The 21,018-nt window shown below is 50.6% G+C and overlaps 1 protein-coding gene across 10 annotated transcripts in view; it reads left to right on the forward strand.

Moving 5' to 3' along the window:
• Window positions 1–21,018, forward strand: part of Prrc2b (proline rich coiled-coil 2B) — an 80,061-nt gene that overhangs the window by 9,291 nt on the left and 49,752 nt on the right. For all 10 annotated transcript variants that reach the window (XM_057754709.1, XM_057754716.1, XM_057754714.1 and 7 more), the window contains exons 2-3: window positions 18,647–18,815; window positions 19,271–19,448. In XM_057754709.1, coding sequence (XP_057610692.1) covers window positions 18,701–18,815; window positions 19,271–19,448 — 293 coding nt within the window. In that variant the 5' untranslated portion in view covers window positions 18,647–18,700. The remainder of the gene's footprint in view (window positions 1–18,646; window positions 18,816–19,270; window positions 19,449–21,018) is intronic.

The following is a 21,018-nucleotide window of genomic DNA, read 5'->3' on the forward strand; positions in this document are numbered from 1 at the left end:
GGGCTGCAGTGTGCCCAGAGGAGGCCTTTCAGATGTCAGTGCTGTCGTCTCTGCTGCTGCTTCTGTGAACTCAAACTCAGGAGTTTACTGGAGAAGAGGCATGGCCGCACCCCGCCTGTGTCCTCTGTGGTGGGTGCAAGATCTACTTTGGGGTGCACTACCTTCAAGTCCAGAGTACTTTAAGCCGATGGCCTGCGCCTGGTTGTTTAATCCTTTTGCTCTGCTCTGCTTGGCTCTAGAATGCTGCAGCAGCTCCTTCCTTCCAGACAGGAGGAGAGGATGTGGAAGGTCACGTACCTAAGTGTTTATAAGGCACCTGGCACGAGGCAAGCGGGCTCTCAATAAACAGAGCTATTAATGGCCTGAACTCAGCACTCAAGGAGGGCCCAGGGGTTTGGAGTAGGCAGGCTGCACACTTGGGACTCATCTGTTTACTAGATGCTGAGGCTTCTAATTGTGCTTAGACCGGGATCCAGCAGCCACCCACACCTTTTCCTCCAGGGCTCAGACCCCTTAATTAACATTTGCCTTGCTGGGAAGCAGGTGCCCTGGGGTCTTTCTGCCACTCATATCTCCAAGAATTCCACTGTCATTGTCTTTTCCAGCCAGTAGGGGTGTTTGACCACTGGCTGGCCTCTTGGTAGGGTCTTTTTCTCTTGGAGAGGAAGTGAAGGCGGTTCTGAGGCCCCGCCTCTGGCTGTGCCACGGCCCTTCTCGTAGCCTTCTCGCCCACCTGCTGTAGGCTGTGGACACAGGGCCTGTTAGTTCTGGGAGACTCAGTTTCTCTGCTGCTGTGTGAGGATGCAGCTGCCTCATTTCCCCAGCTGTGGCACTGCACTGGTGCAGAGTGGAAACCAGGCCACCCAGCGGTGTTATGTGGCGTGGGTTCTGCATTTTGTACTTCAAAACACCGATGCCCCCAAAACAAGGCATCAGTAAACATCCAGGCTTGTGACCAAAGTCTAAGCACTTGTATAGCATGGGAAGTAGAAAGTGAAAGTCACTGCTTCCTCCCTGCTGGTCCTCCTCACGGCCAGAGGAGGCCTGTCCTGAGAGCAGCCCCCAACAAGGCTGTTCTGTGCCCATGACACCTGGCATGCTCCTGCCTGCCTGTATGCAAAATGCCTGTCAGACGTGGCTCCCTGGGGAAGAGGCCTCTGTGCTGCTCTGCATCCTGGGTGGATCATGGAGCTGGGCTGGCGAAGCTGACTGGGAACAAAGCAGAGATTTAATTAGCTGAAGAGCCCTGCACTCCTGAGACCTCAGCTCAAGGCCCAGGGAATGGAACAGGGTGGGCCGAGTCTCCAAGCTGTAGACTGGTTAGGATAAGATTTTTTTGGTTCAGGCAGCTGTGATGGGGAGTTGTTTGTGGGATAAATGCGTATGAGCAAACGATGTGATGTTTCTTCCTTTTTCCTCTTCCGAGACAGGGTTTCTCTGTGCAGCCCTGGCTGTTCTGAAACTCTGTAGACCAGGCCGGCCTTGAACTCAGAGATGTGCCTCTGCCTCCCCAGTGCTGGGATTAAGGGCACGTGTCACCAAACCTGGCTGTGTGGTGTTTTCTTTTTTTTTTTCTTTTTTTCTTTTTTTTTGGTGTGTGCCATTTATTTATTTATTTATTTATTTATTTATTTATTTATTTATTTATTTATTTATTTATTTATTAGACAGGGTTTCTCAGTATTTAACAGCCCTGGCTGTCCTAGAACTTGCTCCATAGACCAGGCTGGTCTTGAACTCACAGAGGTCCTCCTGCCTCTGCCTTACAGGTTCTGGGATTAAAGGCATATGCCACCACCACCTGGCATAGTATTTCCTTTTAAAGACTCATTTATTTATTGGTTATTTTTTAAGACAGGGTTTCTCTATGGGGCAATCCTGCTGTCCTGGAACCAGGCTGGCCTTAAACTCACAGAGATCCACCTGCCTCTGCCTCTCTTGAGTGCTGGGATTAAAGGCGTGTGCCACCACCGCCCAGCTGTTTATTTTTGTTTTTGTATATGTATCTTGCCTGCATTTAAGCCTGTGTATCACGTGCGTGCAGAACCCAAGGAGGCCAGAAGGTGATGTTGGATTGTTCTGGGACTGGTGTTAAAGAAAGCTGTAAGCTGCCTTGTGGGTGCTGAGACTCAAACCTGGTCCTCTGCAAGAGCAGCACCTGCTCTCACCCGCAGAGCCCCCTCTCCATCCCTGGCTGTGGTGTCACATGAATGAGTAGGATCAAGTATATCAGGGCTTGTAGTTTGCTGGACCCATCAGCACCCTTGGGGAATGGCTGGCCCTTATAGTGAGTTTTCTCCATCTTTGTTCCTTCTGACCTGGTCTTGTCTGCTGGGGAGCCCACTGTGTGGATTCCCTATATAACCCTTTGGGGATCAGTGAGACCCTTTCTTTTAAGAGAAGGGAGACCTTGTGGGGGCTGTTTGGGCACTGCCACCTTGGCTCTGAGGACAGCCACCTCCACAGCCCTTTGAGTTGCCCTGTGCAGTCAGAAGTGTTCAGCCAGCCTGGTAGGTGGGGCCTCACTCAAGTTAGACGGAGCTCAAGTGGCCTGCTGAGGAGTCTCCTTAGGGATTTTTTTGTATTTTTTATTTTTTTTTTTTAATCTCACTGTAGAACCCTGGCTGGATTCAAACTCTAAGCAGTTCTTGGGTCCTACTCTGCAGTGCTGAGATTATAGGTGTGTGCCTCTACATCCGACCCCTTGGGGCGTCTCATGGCAGTCACCATTGCCAGCTTCTGCCTCTTCCACAGCAGTCTGCGATGCAGAAAGAATTTGAGGTTTTGCTTTGTTTTGAGTGGACTGTGCTTTGCATCATCCCCAGAATTCTTAGTGCCACTCCCCACCCTCTCCTGCCTTCTTCAGTACTGTGAACACAAGTTTAAAATGTGTTTCATTGCTCGGCAGGTGGTGGTGGTCCTTACCTTTAACTTTAAATCTCAGCATCCTGGAGGCAGAGCTAGCTGGATCTCTGAGTTTGACGCCAGCCTGGTCTACAGGGCAAATTGCTGGATGGCCAGGGCTGCACAGACAACCCATCCCAAAAAGACAATAAACAAACAAATAAATAAATTGTGGTTCGTAGGAATGTCAGGTGGTGCACAAGTACTGGTCCAAGTGTGTAAGGTGTGGATGCTGTCCAGGAGCCGGGCCGTGGGTGGAAAAGAGCCCATTCCCACTGGTTGTCCTTTGGTGCACATGCGCGTGCGCGCGCGCACAAACACACCACACCAAAAATAATAAATAGATAAAGCTTAATAAAAATCATGTCTTTTGAGACAGGGTCTCAATGTGTGTCCCTGGCTGGTCTGGAGTTTGCTTTGTAGACCAGCCTGGCCAGGAACTCACAGAGATTGCCTGCCTCTGCCTCCTGAGTGCTGGGATTAGTGTGCATACCATCACTGTAGCTATCTGGAAAAAAATTTTTTTTTAAAGCCACAAAAGTTTTTTTGTTTTTGCTCTCAGGTTTGAATTTAGGTCTGGTATCCTGCATGTTAGCAATCTACCCCTGAGCCACACCTGAGTCCTGGCTTCAACTTTTATTCTGTAGATATAGAAAGTTACTAAATTATCTTAGTAATTGGGTGTCCATCTCCTAATGATATTCTCTAGTCATCTAAGAAATAGTTTCCCAGGGAAGCAGATAAAGGCTCTTACAGTAAGTGAGCCTAGGAGTGGGTTGAGACAGACCATCTCCCTGGTGGGAGCAGCCTGGGCTTTTTAAAAATTTTTTTTTTTTTTTTTTTAAAGAGTTATTTTTTTTATATATGCAGAGTGTTGTCTACATGTTTACCCGCAGGCCAGAAGAGGGCACCAGATCTCATTACAGATGGTTGTGAGCCACCATGTGGTTGCTGGGAATTGAACTCAGGACCTTTGGAAGAGCAGGCAATGCTCTTAACCGCTGAGCCATCTCTCCAGCCCAGCTTTTTAAAAATTTTTGTTTTCCTTGACAGGGTTTTTCTGTGTAGCCCTGGCTATCCTGGAACTCTGTAGACCAGGCTGGCCTTGGACTTAGAGATCTGCCTGCTCCCGCCTCTCCGTGCTGGGACTAAAGGCCTGCACCACCACCGCCTGGCTGGGGCATTCTTCTCTTTCCTTATTTATTTAGACAGGTCTTTCTTGTAACCCAGACTGGCCTGGAACTAATAGCAATTCTGCTGCTTCAGTCTCCTTAGTGCTAGGATCATAGATAGGCATGGGCATCATACCTGGCTTCTATTTCGTTATTTTAGGCTCTGTGGTTGGAGATCTTATTTGCTTTTCTGAATTTGGGACTTTCCTTCGAATCTGCGAGGGCTCCTGTCTGAACATGTCTGTGCTCTGCTTTGTACCATTTTGAGTGGGCTCTATGTACCAGGCTGTGGAAACTTAAGTATATTTTTTCTCTCTTGTGTTTATGACTTCTATCTTTAAATTGCTCTGCATATTAGGTTCATGTCGGTTACATTTTTTGTGTGTGGATTGTTCCCCACCTTTGTGGGTTTCATCCATTAGCTTTGTATGTATTTGTTCTCGCTTCTTAATAGGTTTGGTTCTGTGAATACAGAGCTTGCCCACTGTAGCAGTGATGGGCATCTGGCCTATTTCCGTTTAGCTGTTCCAGAGCACGAGGCTTCTACAGTCTCGGATGTGTGTGTGTGTGTGTTTGTGTGTGTGTGCATGCACGCGTTCTGTCAGTCATAGGCAGGGCTGTGGCGGTGGTGCAGGTGCATTTCCAGTCGCGGCTTGGTTAGCACAGTGCTGGCAGTGTGGGAACTGTCATGACTTCACATGCTTACCAGCTTGTGGGTCCTTTAAGGGTGTAATTTCTGCCTAAACTGATCTCTAGATTCATGTAATTCCAGGGACAGTCCCAGCAGGCTTTTCTTCTCCTGTTGACATTTGTTTGGAAATAGACAAAGCGATTTCTCAAATTTCTTTGAAAATGCAAAAAGCCAAGAATAATCAGGGCATTCCTGAAGAACCTAGCTGAGGAACTGTCTCACCAGGTATGGAGATTTCACCAAAGCGACAGTAATGTGAGTGTTGACATACAGGCAAAAGATACAGGCCGGCAAGGTGATGGGAAGGAGCCTAGAAACAGACGGCACACCTTCAGATAATCTGCCTCTGCCCGTGTGCTGGCCGTCTCCCTGGACTGTAACATACATACCTGTGGTGAGTTACTCTGCCCATGTGCTGGCCATCTCCCTGGACTCTAACATACCTGTGGTGAGTTACTTAACAAGGAGAAAGCCTTACTTTGGCCCTCAGTTTTTCAACTTCCAGTCCATGACCTTGTCCATGACCCTGTGACAAACCGGCCTCGTTGCTGGGAGTGTGTGACTCTCCACTCCTTACCTACCTACCAGGGAGTGGAAAGAGAGAGGAAAGCTGGGCCTGGTGGCGCACACCTTTAATCCCACTGGGAAAGTGGGAGGCAGAGGCAGGCGGATCTCTGAGTTTGAGACCACCTTGGTCTACATAGTGAGTTCCAGGACAGCCAGGGCTGTTTGGAGATCCTGTCTTAAGGATGGGGAGACTAGGGCCCCACAGTCCTTTTACGGGTGTGGCTCATTTGATCTGAGGACCAGCTGTTAAGCCCCACTTCTTAAAGGTTCTGCCATCTCCAGTAGTGCTGTCTTGGGCCGGGAGGTGGAGATGGCATCAAGGCTTTGCTACCTAGGGGCATTAGCACCCTGGAGCCCCTGTCCTGGTCTTGGCTGGGCTCTTTCCCCGCAGTGCTGCTGCTGTCTTGCCAGGTGTGTTGTGGCTGTCACCCTGGAGCCTGTCTTTGTCTTTTGAGCCCGTATTTTCTAGATCCTATGTGTGTGTCATTTTCAGAGACTCCAGCATCCAAAGGCAGCAACTGTCTTAGACAGTGAGGATGTTTTTCATGTGAGAAAGGTTAAGTCCAGAAGCAGGCCACTGAGGGGTTCACTGGCCCAGTGCTTCTGCCCTTGGGGACTTAGCGCTCTGATTTGTCACTGAAACCTAGGGACTGAGTCCGTCATTGGGCTGGACAGAAATGGCTTGGTGAAGTTGGCTGGTGTTTGACTAGAGGGCACCCTACACACCTGAGGGGGTGAAGGAACCTGTGGGTCTTGTGTATGAGTCTAGAAAGTGTTTTTTCCTCCCATCTGCTGACTGTTGGATTTGTCACCTGCCCGAATGCTGCTGCAGGGTGAGTTCAAGGGTGGGCCATGGGGGGCGAGGCAGTCATGGCTGCAGGGGTGTGATGTCAGTGCCTCCCAGCCAGGGCTCAGAGGGAGGTGGGCTCTGCGACTCAGCTCACTTTCTCTTTCCCATTCAATCCATCACCCCAGCCCATCACCCCACCCAGGCCGGTTTCCATAGTCAGAAACTGTCCCAGGCTGGGATTCATTGCTTCCTTTCATTCTAAGGGGGGCTAGTGGGTGGAGACAGACCGAGAAAACAGTTCTTACCTTTCTCCTAACATCTGGGATTTTATGTGCGTCGTGTGTTTTTTCTTCATTCGTCTCTGATTTCTTAACTCTGGGGATTTTTCTTGAATTTTTTTCTTTGAATTTTTAACTTTGGTTTCTTTACACTTGAGAGAGAGGGAGAGGGTGATTATTTTGCTGGGGTGGATTCCTGCGTTGCTGGGACATGGGGAGAGGACACAGGTGGTAGGTCCTCCTGGCTTCCTTTTTGGCTCAGCACTCTGTCCAGCCCCCATGTCTTTGGGCCTTTCTTAGCCTGTTTACCCAGTGGGGAATCTGGCTGACATACTTGTTTGGTCCTCTTCCTTTCAGAGTTAGTCACCACTTCCTGGCACCCCGGGGTGCTCCTTCTGAGAGTAATAAGACAGTCCCCTCTGCAGCCCTCACCGTGTCGCACGTCAGTTTGCTGCTGCCAGAATTGCCCCTCAATTTCAGGTTCTTTACTCATTCTCATTTTGAAGGGTTCTAGAAGAGTGCGTGGTCCTTGAGCAGAACACCCCTGGGGGTCTGGATGGTGTTTTTCGGAGTCCCGCAGAAGAGGACTATGCGACTAGTGGCCGTTCTGTAGATGTGTGCACACGTGTAGATGACATAGACATTGGCGTGTTTCTGTGAAGTTGTCTCTCTGATGCCTCCTCTGCATTTCCCCTCCGGTCGTGGCTCTGACTATGAGAGGATCTCCTGCCACTGAGCATTCTGGTCCCAGAAGGAAGTCATTGTAACAGTCTCCTATAACGTCTACACCGCCCCCTAAGGAGAGCCCTAGGTGGATAGCAGTCGAAGTCTCTGTAGCACAGGCTCTGTGTTCATTTGGGGTGTTGGCATGTCACCTGGCCACTGACTCTGAAGTCGCCATCTGTCCCCATCTCCCTGGCTCCTCTCATGCCCGTGTTCTGGCAGAGAAGCCTTTGTAGGGGATTTGTTCCCTGCCAGAGGCTCCACTTTACCTCCGTGAGGTGAAAGTTAGCAGAGCAGCCAGGCTGTTCCTGGGGCATCATGGGAGCACTCCTGGGTTGGGTTGAACTGAGGAAGCAGTGACTGGACAGGCTAGAGAAAGTTGCTTCCTGCCCGAGGCCCACAAACCCCATTCCTGGCTGCCCAAACTCCAGCTTGCTCTGGGTGACGTCAGCCACAGAGAGGCTCTCGGTGTAAACAGTCACAGCTGGGCCGCTCGGGGACAGCTGCAGCTGGCCGGATGGCAGCCGCTGAGTGTTTCTCCAATTTCCCATTCGCATGTGCGCGCGTGCGCACACACAGTGCAAATTTGTTTAGAACTTGGGTGCAATGCTTTGTGAGCTTTATGGATGATGGTTTTCTTCTCCAGAAATTATTTGTGTTTGTGTTTCGAGGCAGGGTTTCTCTGTGTAACAGTTTTGGCTGTCCTGTAACTCACTTTGTAGACTAGGCTGGCCTTGAACTCAGAGTTCCACCCGCCTCTGCCTCCTGAGTGCTAGTATTAAAGGCATGCACCACCACTGCCCAGTTCCTTGGATTTTTTTTTTTTTTAATTTTTTTTTCTTTCTGTGCTTGGAATTTAACTTAGGGTCTTGTGTGTTCTGGGCAAGCACTCTGCTGCTGCACTACAGCCAGCCCTCATTGAACCCTTGCAATGGGAACCCAAACCATAGTAGACCAGAGAGCAGTAACTGGAAGCAGGTCATTGACATCATGGGAGGGTTCCTGAGAATCCAGGCGGACCGTTGCCTGGAAGTGAGAGATGAGGCCTTGTGCCTGGGAGCGGCTTCCCTGAATTAAGTGTTTGTGTCTGTGTCTGTTATGCATTTGTGTGGTGCGTGCACACAATTGTGCGGCACCTGTGCTGCAGGGCTAAAAAAAAAATCTTTCATTCTTTGCCTTAGGGCCTTGAGTCAGGGTCTCAAGGATCCAGAAATTTGGGTTAGGGTGGCTTGTGAGTGAGTTCCTGGTCCTGGAATTACAGGCATGTACAGCCATGCTTGGCTTTTTATGTGAGTGCTAACCACATGCATGCATGAAAAATTTAAAGCTATATCAAGTGTGCGTTTCATTTGTTAGTTAAAAAAAAAAACAAAAAACAAACGATGTTATGGAAAGAAACCCAGGCAGAGCGGTGAGCGTCCATGCTTGTTGTCCATATTCCCCTCATGTAGGAGCCTTGAAACTGGGGCAGTTGGATGGTGTTTAAGATGCAGTCACGGTGGACCGCTGATCTCAAGGGACGCCGGAGAATTACAGCACACAGGCTTCCGAGGGCTCATAGGGGCTGTGCAATCGCAACCTGCGTCTCATGATTTCTGAAGGTGTACATGAGTGTGGGGACAGGTCCCCGGTTATGGAGACAGGGCTGGGTAGCTGGAGCAAGTCTACCCAGCACAGGCAGGAGCCCCAAGGTGGGGAAATGGAGGCCTCGGTGGCTACACAAGAGTCTGGAGAGAGCTGCTGAGAAGTCTGCGGGGTGGGTGCTACAGTCCAGACAAACCGGTCTCGGCTTCTGCTGTGCATCTAGAACCCCCCGGAGAGCGAGACCTGGCTTGTGTGTGGTCTTTATGCTCCGTGTAGCCCGAGGTTGGCCTGAAACTCTACATCCTCCTGCTTCAGCCTTAGTGCTGGACTTTGTAGATCACCACCCAGCTCTTTTTTGTTCCTTAAAACAGAAGTGTGTGTGTGTGTGTGTGTGTGTGTGTGTGTGCGCGCGCGCGCGTGCGCTATGCTCCACATCCAGCCTTGTGCTGGCTAGGCAGGTCTTCTGTCACTCAGCTGTCCTCTGACCTTTCATCCTTTACGTACTCTCTGAGACTCTGGTGTGGGGTGGAGCAGGTTGCAAACGCTGTGTTTCAGAAATGTGACTGGGGAGAAGTTTCAGGCACTGTGTTGTGCAGTCAGCCGGCCGATGGCCCGGAAGGTGAGTGGGCCACTCTCAGCATGAGCTGTCTGCTATCCGCACTGTGGTCCTGATGGAGGAAGGAGCCTGAGGATCAGGAATGGAGATCGATGTGTGGTCAGGCATGCGGAAAAGGCTTGTGAACTAAGTGCTGGAGGATTGGGCCTGGGAAGAGGCTTCCTTTCTTTTTTTAGTTTTTGGTGCGTCTTTGGGCTTGGCGTCCTCTGTGGTATCTGATATCCTGTAATAAATCCTGGCTCATTAGGATCCCCAGATAGACCTGTTTCCTCACGTTTATTTTGAAGCTTTTTTTTTCCTTGAGACAGTGTTCCTTTGCAGCCCCAGCTGTCCTGAGTCTTGAATCTTGCTCTGTAGACCAGGCTGGCCTCTAACTCACAGAGATCTGCCCACCTCTGCTCCCGAGCGCCGAGATTAAAGGATGCACCACCACCGCCAGGCTCCCAATTTTATTTTTTAAATCAAGTGTATGTCTGTGTGTGTTTGTGTGTGGGTCTTGAGGGTTTGCACATGAGCACAGTGCCTATAGAGGCCTGCAGAGTGTTAGCTTCTCCAGAGCTGGAGTTAGAGGTGGTTGTGAACCGCCTGCCGTGACTGTTGGGAATTGAGTTCCAGTCCTTCTTAAGAGCAGTGTTCACTCAGCTGCTGAGGGATCGCTCGCTCATTCCTGCCTTTCTAATGCAGGGGTTTCACTCTTGCTGAGTAAGGCCCTAGAGACAACACAAGGAGACTGGCCCATCCTGCTGTGTCTGTCGCCTTCTGTCTGGGGTTCATCTTCATTTCCCTCTTTGACCTGTGCACCAAAGGGCAGAAAGCTATAGCCCTGTGTTCAGCCTAGCACCTGCTTTTGTGGATGAGGATTTTCTGCTCCCTGTGTTTGTTATTGTTATTTGTGATACTTACACGCCATAGTGATGCATTGGGCAGGGCCAAGCAGTTCAACATTGCAGCTGAATGTTACTTGTTGTCTGGCCTTGTGTATAAGAAGTTAGGGGACTTCCTGCTGATGGCGTACCAGATGGCTGCTCCGTGTGTCTGTTCCACTGCACCAAATGGTCCAGGGTCTGGAGCATTTAAGTGTCTGAAATAAACAATGGGATCTTTGTTTGTTTGTTTATTCAAGACAGGGTTTTCTCTGTGAAGGCTTGGCTGTCTTGGAATTTGCTCTGTAGACCAGACTGGCCTCAAACTCAGAGATCTGCCTGCCTCTGCCTCCCGAATGCTGGAATTGCAGGCATGTGCCACCACCTTTTTGCTGCAACCCTTTAATACAGCTTCTTGTGTTGTGACCACAACCACAAAATTATTTTGTTGTTATTTCATAGCTGTAATTTTGCTACTGTTTTGAATTGTAATTTAAATATCTGATGTGTGACCCCCAAAGGGTCACAACCCACAGATTGAGAACCACTATCCTAGCAGTACCAAGTGAGGCACTGCTTTGTTTAAATATGTGAACCTATAGGGACATTTCTCATTCAGACCAGCGCATGACCTAGCCAGCCTGCCGACCCTGCTGAGGAATCTTAATGACTGTGTTCCTGGTCCCTGTAGGTGTTTCCTGGATTGTTTGCTTACCTGCTCTCTTTCTGGGCAGGTCATGGTTTTGCCATCTTGTCTGGTCATGGCTGCCCCCCCAACCCCTTCCATACAGAGCCTGTCTTCCTCCTTTTTCTGTGGGTGCCTCTCAGCCGTGGCCTTGGCTGCACTCACTGTATGACTTCTCCAGGCGGCCACTGTGCTGAGCTGGCAGAGGTCCTCATCAGTGTGGGTGATGCTGTTCATGATCCTGAGGGTGAAGACTGAGAAGGCAGGCCGTAGACGTACTAGCGTCAGGGAGGCCTTGTAAAGAATGGGCTTTCCCTGAGGAAAAGCCTGGCTATGAAGCCAGGGTGTGGATTAGAGCTCTGTTTTGGGGTTCCTCATCCAGTGCTGTCACCTTGCAGGCGGCCAGTGCAGCGCCTGGGGTGACGGTTGTCAGAATCCATCTGCCACAGCCTTGCGTCTATGCCCTTGACCCTTTGACCTTTGACAAGATCTTTCTGTCGTGACAACTGGACACGAACGCTCTCCTGTCAAACAGGCTGACATGGGTATCTTCTAAAAAGGGTGTTGGATAAAGTCCGGGGCACGTGAGTGCCCAGGGGGGTGCCTGGTGCCCAGGAATGCCCACGACTGACATGATCAGCCTGAGTGCCCAGCTGTTGCTTCTCCCCACCAGCCATAGCCCATCCCAGATTGCCTGGCTGGTCATCTGATGCTGGCTTATACCCAAATGCAGAGTGAAATTAATCCTGTTACCCGGAAATGGCTTTTGATGAAATAGTGTGTGGGGAGCCAGACCCTGTGAAGGACAGACAGCCGAAACCTGCTGGACAGGCGGGCCCTGTCTGGAGAGGCGTGGCCTGGGTGTCAGTGTCTTTGTTGGCTTTTGTTCCTGCCTAGCCTGGGCCTCTGCTATCTTTAGATCACGTGCTAAAGTGTGCATACTTACTTAGATTTCTAAATGGCTTGTCCTTACTACTTCTTTCTTTATAGCTGTCTTCATGAGGATTTCCCCCCCTTCATCTGGCTAAAAGCGTCATTTTCTCTTTGCACAGAGCTTCTGGGCCCTTTGGGATTGCCTAAGGTGGCTGCCGTGGGACCGGAGGGTCACAGGCTGGGCAAAGCACCTGCAGTTTCTTCCAGTTTCCCGTGTGGTATTGAAGTTCCAGATTAGATTTTGTTTGGAGATAAAAAGAGCTTGTCACCTACACAAAAGAACAGACGGCAGCAGACAGCTGTGGCTGGGAGCCAGGCTGGGCCACGCTCCCAGCCAGGACCCGGAGGATCTGGGCCAGTCCTGTCCCACAGACCCAGGTGTGAGTCAGGCTGTGGGGCCCTGGGCCCTGACCTGCCCAGCAGGCCTCAGTAGCTTCCTGAGTGACAGGCAGTGCCTGCCCAGGCTTGCTTCCTGCCATCCTGGCTCGCAGGCTGGGGGAGATTGGAAGGGTGTGTGGATGAGGAGAAGATGGGCAGCTATCTGGAGCCGATTAAAAGCCCACTCGTAGCCAGTGCTTCTGGCCTGTGCGGTGAAAACCAGCTGGCAGGCAGGGGAGCCAGGTGGGTGCAGGCTGGGCCAGGACCCAAATACCACAGGCTTTGGGGGAAAGATAAGTAATTTGGGGGTTCCTAATGGCTACAGTTTCCTTCTGGAGTTGTGTTCAGTGGGTTATAGCTGACTGAAAGACCTTGGGAGCTCTGAGCAGGGGCTGTAGACTATAAATAAAGAACCAGGTGTAACCTGACTCTGAGTAGGGATTCCTCTGGTGCTGTGTGCTGGGCGGACCACCTGCCACTTGTGTGGTCTTCACCTGGGATTATTGCCAGAATGTGTGCCAGGCCCTTCCCTTCCCCTGGGGCGTTTCCATAGCAACTCTTCCCTCCCCTTCCTGTGGGAAGAGATGGCTGGTTTGACACAAAGTAAGAGTCACATGGCTGTACTTGGCTACAGTTGGCCTGCACTTGGGTGTTCTTGACCAGTTGTTCAGCAGTGAGGTGACTGAAGTCTGGCGGTACCAACAGAGTGGCCAACAGGTGCAGAATTCAGTGAGCTGGACCGCACCCCACCCTGCTGTGCAGCGCTAGTGCAGCCCTGGTGTTTCCTGTGTTGAGCTTACCCAGGGCCCTCCCTTCCCACGGTCGGGATATCGCAGGTACACAGTGCTTTCGAGTGGCTGAATTGTCTGGGAACACGCAGTTCGAGACAGACCTCCCAGATACTTGTAACTTCTCAAGAGCGGGCCTGGCTTCTGGTCTGGGACCCCTCGGGTGGGATGGGTGACAGTTAGCTTCAGTGCTGACTATCAGGTAGGCATGCTGAGGGTGTGTCTTTGCCCTGGGCCTAGTCACTTGCTGTCAAGCCTGAAGACCTGAGTTCAGACCCTGGATTCCACATGGTGTGAGAACCGAGTCCTGCAACTTGTCCTTTGATACAAGTACTTACTGGGTGGTGGTGGTGTTTGCTTTTAATCCCAGCACTCAAGTGGATCTGTGGGTTCGAGGCCAGCCAGGTCTATAGAGCTACTTCCAGGACAGCCAGGGCTGTACAAAGAACCCTGTCTGGAAAAATAAATAAATGCTTTGGAGTGAAGCCAGCTACACTCACATAAGAACGACTGCAAAGGCCTCATCCACTTTTTACCAGTGTTCTTTTTGTTTCTGGTTTTTTCCCCTTATCCTCTTTTTTTTTTTTTTTTTGAGACAGTCTCACTACAGTCTCAGATTTTAATTAGGAATTCACCAGATAATGCCAGGCAGTGGTGGGGCGCACCTTTAATCCCAGGACTCGGGAGGCAGAGGCAGGCCAGCCTGGTCTACAGCATGAGTTCCAGGACAGCCTCCAAAGCTACAGAGAAACCCTATCTTGAAAAAACAAAACAAAACAGCAAAATAAATAAATAACTTTTAAGCTAATGGTGCTAAGTCTAGCCCTGCACACTGTGTGGCTGGGAAGGAGGTGCCTGGACAGGCTATCACTGGTCATTCTCAGTGACCAGAGACATTTGTGGTCAGGGGCCACAGGAATGTGGTTGCCATTCAGCGTGTGTCCTTGTATCAAGGCTAGAGACTGGCGCGTCCCTCTGAGCTGACTGTGGGTGGGGTTGTGTCTAGCTTGTCCTCTCTTATGTTCCAGGGTTAGCCTGTGTTGGGTGTGTGGAAGCATGAGCACATGCGTGTACCGGCTTCCGTTTGTGTGGCATTTTACTATATATACTGAGTGGTTTGAAACACAGATTTCTGCTGTTCTGACTCTGATGTTTAGAAACCTGAGCCGTGTCTCCCAGGCCTGAAACCAGGCTGCCGGCAGGGCTGCCTTGTGCTGGAGGCTCTAGGTTAGAATGCACTTCCTGTCCTCTTCCAGACTTTGGAGGCCTGTGTCTTGCTTGTCACCGTCCCTTCCTCTGTCTTCCCAGCTCTCTGACTGAGGCTCTGCTCCTGTTGTGGGACTCTTCATGACCCCACGGGGCTTCTCACATCATGCCAGCTGCATGCCACCCAGGACTTGACTTAACCACATTGCAGATCCCTCTGCCAACAGGCTCTGGGCACAAGGACTCTTGGCTGAGGGACATACAGCACTGAACTTACCTGCACACCTGCACATAGTCCCTGTTTGTAATTCATCTTGCTGTTTCCGGACAGTGTCCTGTGACCGCTTCCTACTCCACCCTGCCTTTGGCGTTATATCATTTCTTTCCTCTTTTTTTTTTTTTTTTTTTTTTTTTTTTTGAGACAATTTTTCTGTTTATGTATCCCTGGCTGTCCAGGAACTCACTTGGTAGACCAAGCTGGCCTCGAACTCACAGATGTCCGCCTGTCTCTGCCTCCTGAGTGCTGGGATTAAAGGCATGCGCCATACCTGGTGGTATTTACATTTCCTTAAAACATTTCCTTTAGTTTTCGAAAAAACTAAAAATCTACCATTTTTAGCCTGAGTGTACCCAGATAGATTATTGTTTGCCCATGTTTCATTTTGGAAGCTACCCTATGAGGCAGGGTACAGGTCCCATCATGTGACCATCCCAAGGGTTCAGGGTCAGTCATCTGTCACATGCTGGCCTTTTTTTAATAATAGTTCCAGTTAATTTCTGTGTATGTGTGTGTGTGCGCATGTGTGTGTGTGTGTGCGTGTTTGTGTGCATTGCACGTGTGCAGGTGCCCCTGGAGGCCAGGAGGTGGTGGTTGTAAGGCACCAGGCAGGTGCTGGGACCTGAACCAGGTCATCTGAAAGAATAGTGAGCACTCTTAACCACCTGGCTATCACCCCGGGTTTTTGTCTGTAGCGGCAGGATCTTGAGGTTAACCAGGTAGACCCTGAAGCCTCAGTCTCCGGCTTCAGCCTCTGCATTGTGGGGGTTCCAGCATGCAGCATCACGGATACCTGGCTGTGTTGGGCCTTCTACCCAAGTCATCTCTTCTATTTCAATTACCAGTTTGAGTTGACAGGTGTGTCTGCTACCTAGATCCTGTCAGTTGATAAGGAAATCCACTCTTTAAGTTTTCTTTTTAGGTGTGAGTGTTTTGCTTATACGTTGTATGTGTATTGTGTGTGTGCTTGGTGCACATTGAGTCCAGAAAAGGCTGTCGGATTTCCCTGGGTCTGGTGCTGGGATTCAAACCTGGGTCCTCTGCAGGAACGATCAGTGACTGTAACCAGTGAGCCTTGCTTGGTAAGGCAGTGTCTTGTTCTGGAATGTAGTATGACATCTCAATATGTGTGCAGTGGTAGATCAGGGTGGCCAGCACATGTCTCTGCAGAAATTGGTGTTTATTTGGGTAGGAACACTCCATATCCTCTGCCTGCTGCTTGAAATACTCCATTAATTGTTCCCTACCCTAGCTCACCTGCTCCTCTCCAGACTATTATTCCTCCCTCCCAGACTGGTAGACACCGCTTTTCTGTCTGTTTCTTTGAGATCAACTTTTATATGTTTGTTTATTTATTTTGTTTTTGAGACAGGGTTTTTCTATGTAGCCTTGACTCCTGGAACTCTCTGAAGATCAGACTTCTCTTTATTCAGTGAGATCCCTGTCTCTGCCTCGTGAGTGCTGGAATTAAAGGCATATACCACCACTGCCCAGTGTAATCAACTTTTAAAAAAAATTTATATGTGGGGACTGGAGAGATGGCTCAGAGGTTAAGAGCACTGGCTGCTCTTCCAGAGGTCCTGAGTTCAATTCCCAGCATACACATGGTGGCTCACAACCATTTGTACTGAGATCTGGCGCCCTCATCTGGCGTGTGGGCATACATGGAGGCAGAATGTTGTATACATAATAAATAAATAAATCTTTAAAAAATTTTTATGTGTTTATTTTGCACATTATTTTACACATGCATTGTGTGGGGAATATGTGGAATTCAGAGGATGAATTGTGGGAGTTGGCTCTTTCCCCCTGAGGATTCTGGGAGTAGAACTCAGTCATGGTGGCAAGCATCATCTTGCCTCTGTGTGTAAGTCACCACATGTGAAATTTGTCCTTTGTCACCTGAACCTCCACTTCTGTCTGCAATGCTGCCAATGACAGCTTTATTTTTTCTATGGCTAGATAATAGTGCATGCACACTTTGTCTGTCTGTCTGTCCACAAGACCCTGGTTGGCTGCTTGATCGCCACACACTGCCCTTGGCACCGTTGCCTTGTACTCGGGCGTGGCGCTGCTGAGCACTCCAGTCATGCGCCGTGACCATCTGCACTCTTCCTTGGTGCCTCCAGCTCAGCAGCAGCTGCTGCTTCTCCACACCATCTCCAGCACTTGTGGGTTTTTTCCTTCTTTCTTTCCCGTAATTAGTGATTGTGACTGGGGTGAGAGGGTGTCTCTCATAGCAGTCAGTTTTGATATGCATTTTCTATTAATGGAGAATTTGGGGTCAACATATACTTGAGGTCCTGTGAAGTTCTGGTTACTCTGAAGTGGCTTAAATCCAAGTTCCTCTCTTAGAGGACTTGTGGTCTATCCTGAGGGAAGGATGCTGTTATTGGGCCAGAGCAGACTCATCCATAAAGGTTTAGAGGAGGGGGATCCCACGACAAAGAAAGGGATGTGGCAAGAAGGCACCTGTGGGTCAGCTCCCCTCATGGTCGTGGCTGCTCACTGGTCCCGAGGTGTAAAGCTAATCCTGGGCAGGACACGGTGCTGAGGGTTCTCAATGATCTTGGGCAGTGAGCACGGGAAGGTTTTGGCCATCTGTTGTCTAAGTTGATACATGGGTTTGGCTATGAATGGGTGTGGCACTCCTTGCACTGAGTCAAATATCCTGGTGTGCCAGGGCCTCCTCATAGCTGTGGGCTAGGATGTGAATGAGGAAGAGTGGCTGTGACGAGAGAAAGGATCGTCTTTCTCTGAGGGAAAAAGTGCCAAGATGGCGAGAGGGATGTCCCTATACATGAGTACCACGCTCGATTTGCACTTTTTAAATTCAGATTGATTTGTGTGTGCGCAGGTGCCATGGTGTGCATGTGAGGTCAGAGAACAACTCCAGCGTGGGTTCTGGGCATCAGGCCTTGAGGCTCGTTCAGCAGATGCTGTGACCGTCTGCAGCCCCCTCTGCATTTCTTAAGGGCCTTTCCTAGCACACACTGTGCTCATCCACTCCTGCAGCAGTCTCAGGAATAGGCAGTGTTGGCTAATGGAGTAAATGGTGGTAAAACCTGGTTTGTGCCAGAGCTGATGCCTGTGCCTTTGATGTATGGGTTGGGGGAGATGCAGCTCTGTCTGCAGATGTGATGTCAGTGGCTGTGTCTCGACTTTTGTTTTTTGTTCCTGTTGTAATTGGTTGTTCTCCCCGTGCTTTATATTCTAAGGTCACGTTGTAGACATTTATCTTAAACATCATCTTATTGGGTGCAAAATACCTCCCAGATACACTGATGTGTTCTCCTAGCCTGAGTACCTTCAGGACAGAATCACAGAGTAGCAGACCTCACTATGACATCGCCTCCCAGTCACCTTGTGTTAGTCACCTTGTGAGGCCATTAAGGATACGTCCACGATTGTAGTGCTCAGTGGATTTGCTTTCAGTGTTGGGAAGCCATGGTCCCTTGCACAGGCTGCAGGTTCAGCATCTCTAGGCAAGGCTGAGTATGGAGCAGAAGGTGCTCAGTCTTGGTCTCAGTTTCGATGAACACAGAGCTCACAAATCCTGGAGGAGCACTTAGTGCTGGAAGGAATGATTTCGTGAATTAACAGGAGACAAGGAGCATGCTAAGAGACAGGGAAAGGGTGGAAGCTGCTTCCCTGTCCTCCAGGCTTTGTCTGAGTGGAGAGGAGTTGCCCACGCAATTTCTCACCTGCATCCCGCCCTGGTGCATGACTAGTCTTCTCCAGGTGCTGTTCTTTCCTCTACCCGGCTCCGAGGTCACTTTGTCTTGATGGGGTTTGCTCTCCTGACGTGGCACCTGTGGCTTAGGTGGGCTATGCACCCCCAATCGTCTCATTTATTAGCCTTTCGTGTGAGCTAGAAATCGGGAGTATTGTTTTCTGTCGTGGAGAGTTGTCCTTGACTTGGAGAGCGACCGAGTGTGTCAAGATCCACTTATAGTATGGCCATGGCAGCAGACTCCAGCTTGTCTCATCAGCAAGTCATTCGTGGGGTGGGGTAGCCCAGGCTATCTGCAGAGCCGGCCACCTGGGGCGAGCATCTGTGGGTAAATGCTGAGGGCATTTTCCTTGGGACAGTCCAAGAGTGTCATTACATCCAGGATGTCCCTGATTGCTGTAGGAGTCACCCCTCTGAATTGGAAGGCTGGTGCTGACCTCCTCTTTTTCATTCCAAAGGCAAATCGGGAGCGGTGCCGAGAAAATTTCCTTACTAGATGACATTTCATCGCAATGTCCGATCGTTTGGGGCAAATAACCCAGGGCAAGGATGGGAAAAGCAAGTACTCGACTCTCAGCCTGTTTGACAAGTATAAAGGCAGATCAGTAGGCACGGCCAGATCCTCAGGTAAGGAAGGCCTGGTCAGGCGACTGTCCCTGCGGACAGTCAGCGGGGCTGCTGGGTGGAATGACAGGGCCTTTCCTTCTTAGTTGCCTGGTTCTGATTTGTGGAACCTGGTGGAACTAGTTCATGTTGGACTTGTTGCTACCCACAAGGCCTTCCTGGGGGTTCTTGGGTTGTAGTAGTTGGTGCAGGGGTGGTCACTGTGGGCTGAGCTTCCTGGGTCTGGCTCCTCCCTGGGGGAGCTCCCCCAGCTGCCTCCTGCCAGGTTAGAATGAGAGAGCCTGTGCAGTTCAGTGGCCCTTTGTCTCTGTAATCTGGGGAGGAGCTGGCAGGGCCCAGAGCGACTGCCAGGCACTTCGTCGGCTTTGTCTTTCTCACTTGGAGGCTGAGCAGAGGTGCGAATTGGCCTCTTTCCTCCTGTGAGGTGTGTGTTCTGCCCCATGTACTTTTCCTTGCAGTTATTCCTAGACATGGCTTACAGAGTCTCGGGAAAGTTGCCACAGCCCGGCGTATGCCACCGCCTGCAAACCTGCCAAGCCTGAAGTCTGAAAACAAAGGAAACGACCCCAACATCGTGATAGTACCCAAGGACGGGACAGGATGGGCCAACAAGCAGGACCAGCAAGACCCAAAGAGGTGGGTAGTAGAAGGGTGTTGACCAGGGGTTGCAGGGGTGCGTATGTGTCCCATCTGCTCTGTAGGAAGAGGAGGAGCTGGGAGTAAGAAGCATGGCCAGGCAGCCTTTGACTGTGTGCACTTTGTTCCTTGCCTTTGTTGGATGGGCCTTCAAGCTGATTAGCAGCATTTCTCTGGATAACCATACCCCCCAAGGGATTGTGGGCAGCAATTCAGACTGTCCCCAGAGAGCCACTAGGTTGGGGCTGGGGCCCTGTGTGCTCCATGTTGGAAGAACGTAGCTTGGCAGCTGCAGCCTTAAGAGACTCAAGTCCTGAGTCGCTCGCGTGTCTCTAGAGACAGCAAAGGCACTTGGGCCGCACGAGCCCTCAGATGATGAGCGGCCTTTGATCTTGAGCCTAGGCGTGTCTTGATCTCTTCCTCTTGTCAGGGGAGGGGCTCCAGAGGCAAAAACCTGCTGGAGCTTGCTACTGAGTGTGAAAACCAAGACCCAAGACAGTCTGGCTTCCCCCACCCTCGTCCCTTGCATCCGCTGTGGTCCCTGCATGCTGACATAGGGAACCAGACAGTGAGTGAGAGTGAACAGCATGCAGTGTGCCATCCAGTCCCCCATCTTTCAAGCTTGTGCTAGAAATGGCCCTGAACTCTGGGAAAGATGTCGCTGCAGTGTGACAAAAAGGAGGTACAGTGTGAGGGAACCACCCAGCCAAAAAAAAACAAAACACAATATTTTGCAGGCAGTTTGTGAGGTGTGCTGTTAATTGTCAGGTAGAACCCGATCTTCAGATTGGACTTCCGTGCTGTTTCTAGTCAGACCAGTTTTGATTTGTTGGGACTTGGGGGATTAGTTCACTTCTGAGCCCCAGGGTCCTACCTGCAGGGGGAATAGTCCCTAGCACCAGGGATGGCACCAGGGCACTGTGGTACACCCATGGGATAACAACTTGGCACAGAGGGCACGGCACGTGCCAGCTGTTGTCGTCGTCCACCGGCTCTGTGATGAAGCAGAAGGGGCTCAGTTCAGTGGGAACTCTGCAAAGAGAAGAGGCCACCTGCCAGGGAGGAGGCTACCCCATTGCCTTGGTCTGGTCTTGTCTTCTATGGGAGGACTTGGAGCGTAGATTTGGGGACACAGAGGTGCCACTACCTGGAAGCCTCTGTTTTAGGTTAGAAGGTGATGTGAGAGGACAGTGGCCTTCATTTTGTCATTCTCGTGACTATGGAGCAGTGTGTCTGTGGATTCCCTGGCAACGGCTGCCCATCACCAAGTGGGCAGCTACCATGCCTGAGGCTGTCAAGTTCAAGGTGCTGAGGAGGAGTGGAAGGCTCCACGTACCCAACTTCCTCTCAGACAGGGGGGCGCACACTGCAGCTTGCATGGAAGACACCTGGTGATAGCTTTTTTTTTTTGATTTTCGAGACAGGGTTTCTCCGTAGCTTTTGGTTCCTGTCCTGGAACTAGCTCTTGTAGATCAGGCTGGCCTTGAGCTCACAGAGATCCACCTGCCTCTGCCTCCCGAGTGATGGGATTAAAGGCGTGCGCCACCACTGCCCGGCCTGGTGATAGCTT

This window comes from Chionomys nivalis, chromosome 22, assembly GCF_950005125.1.
Source record: "Chionomys nivalis chromosome 22, mChiNiv1.1, whole genome shotgun sequence".
Taxonomy (NCBI): domain Eukaryota; kingdom Metazoa; phylum Chordata; class Mammalia; order Rodentia; family Cricetidae; genus Chionomys; species Chionomys nivalis.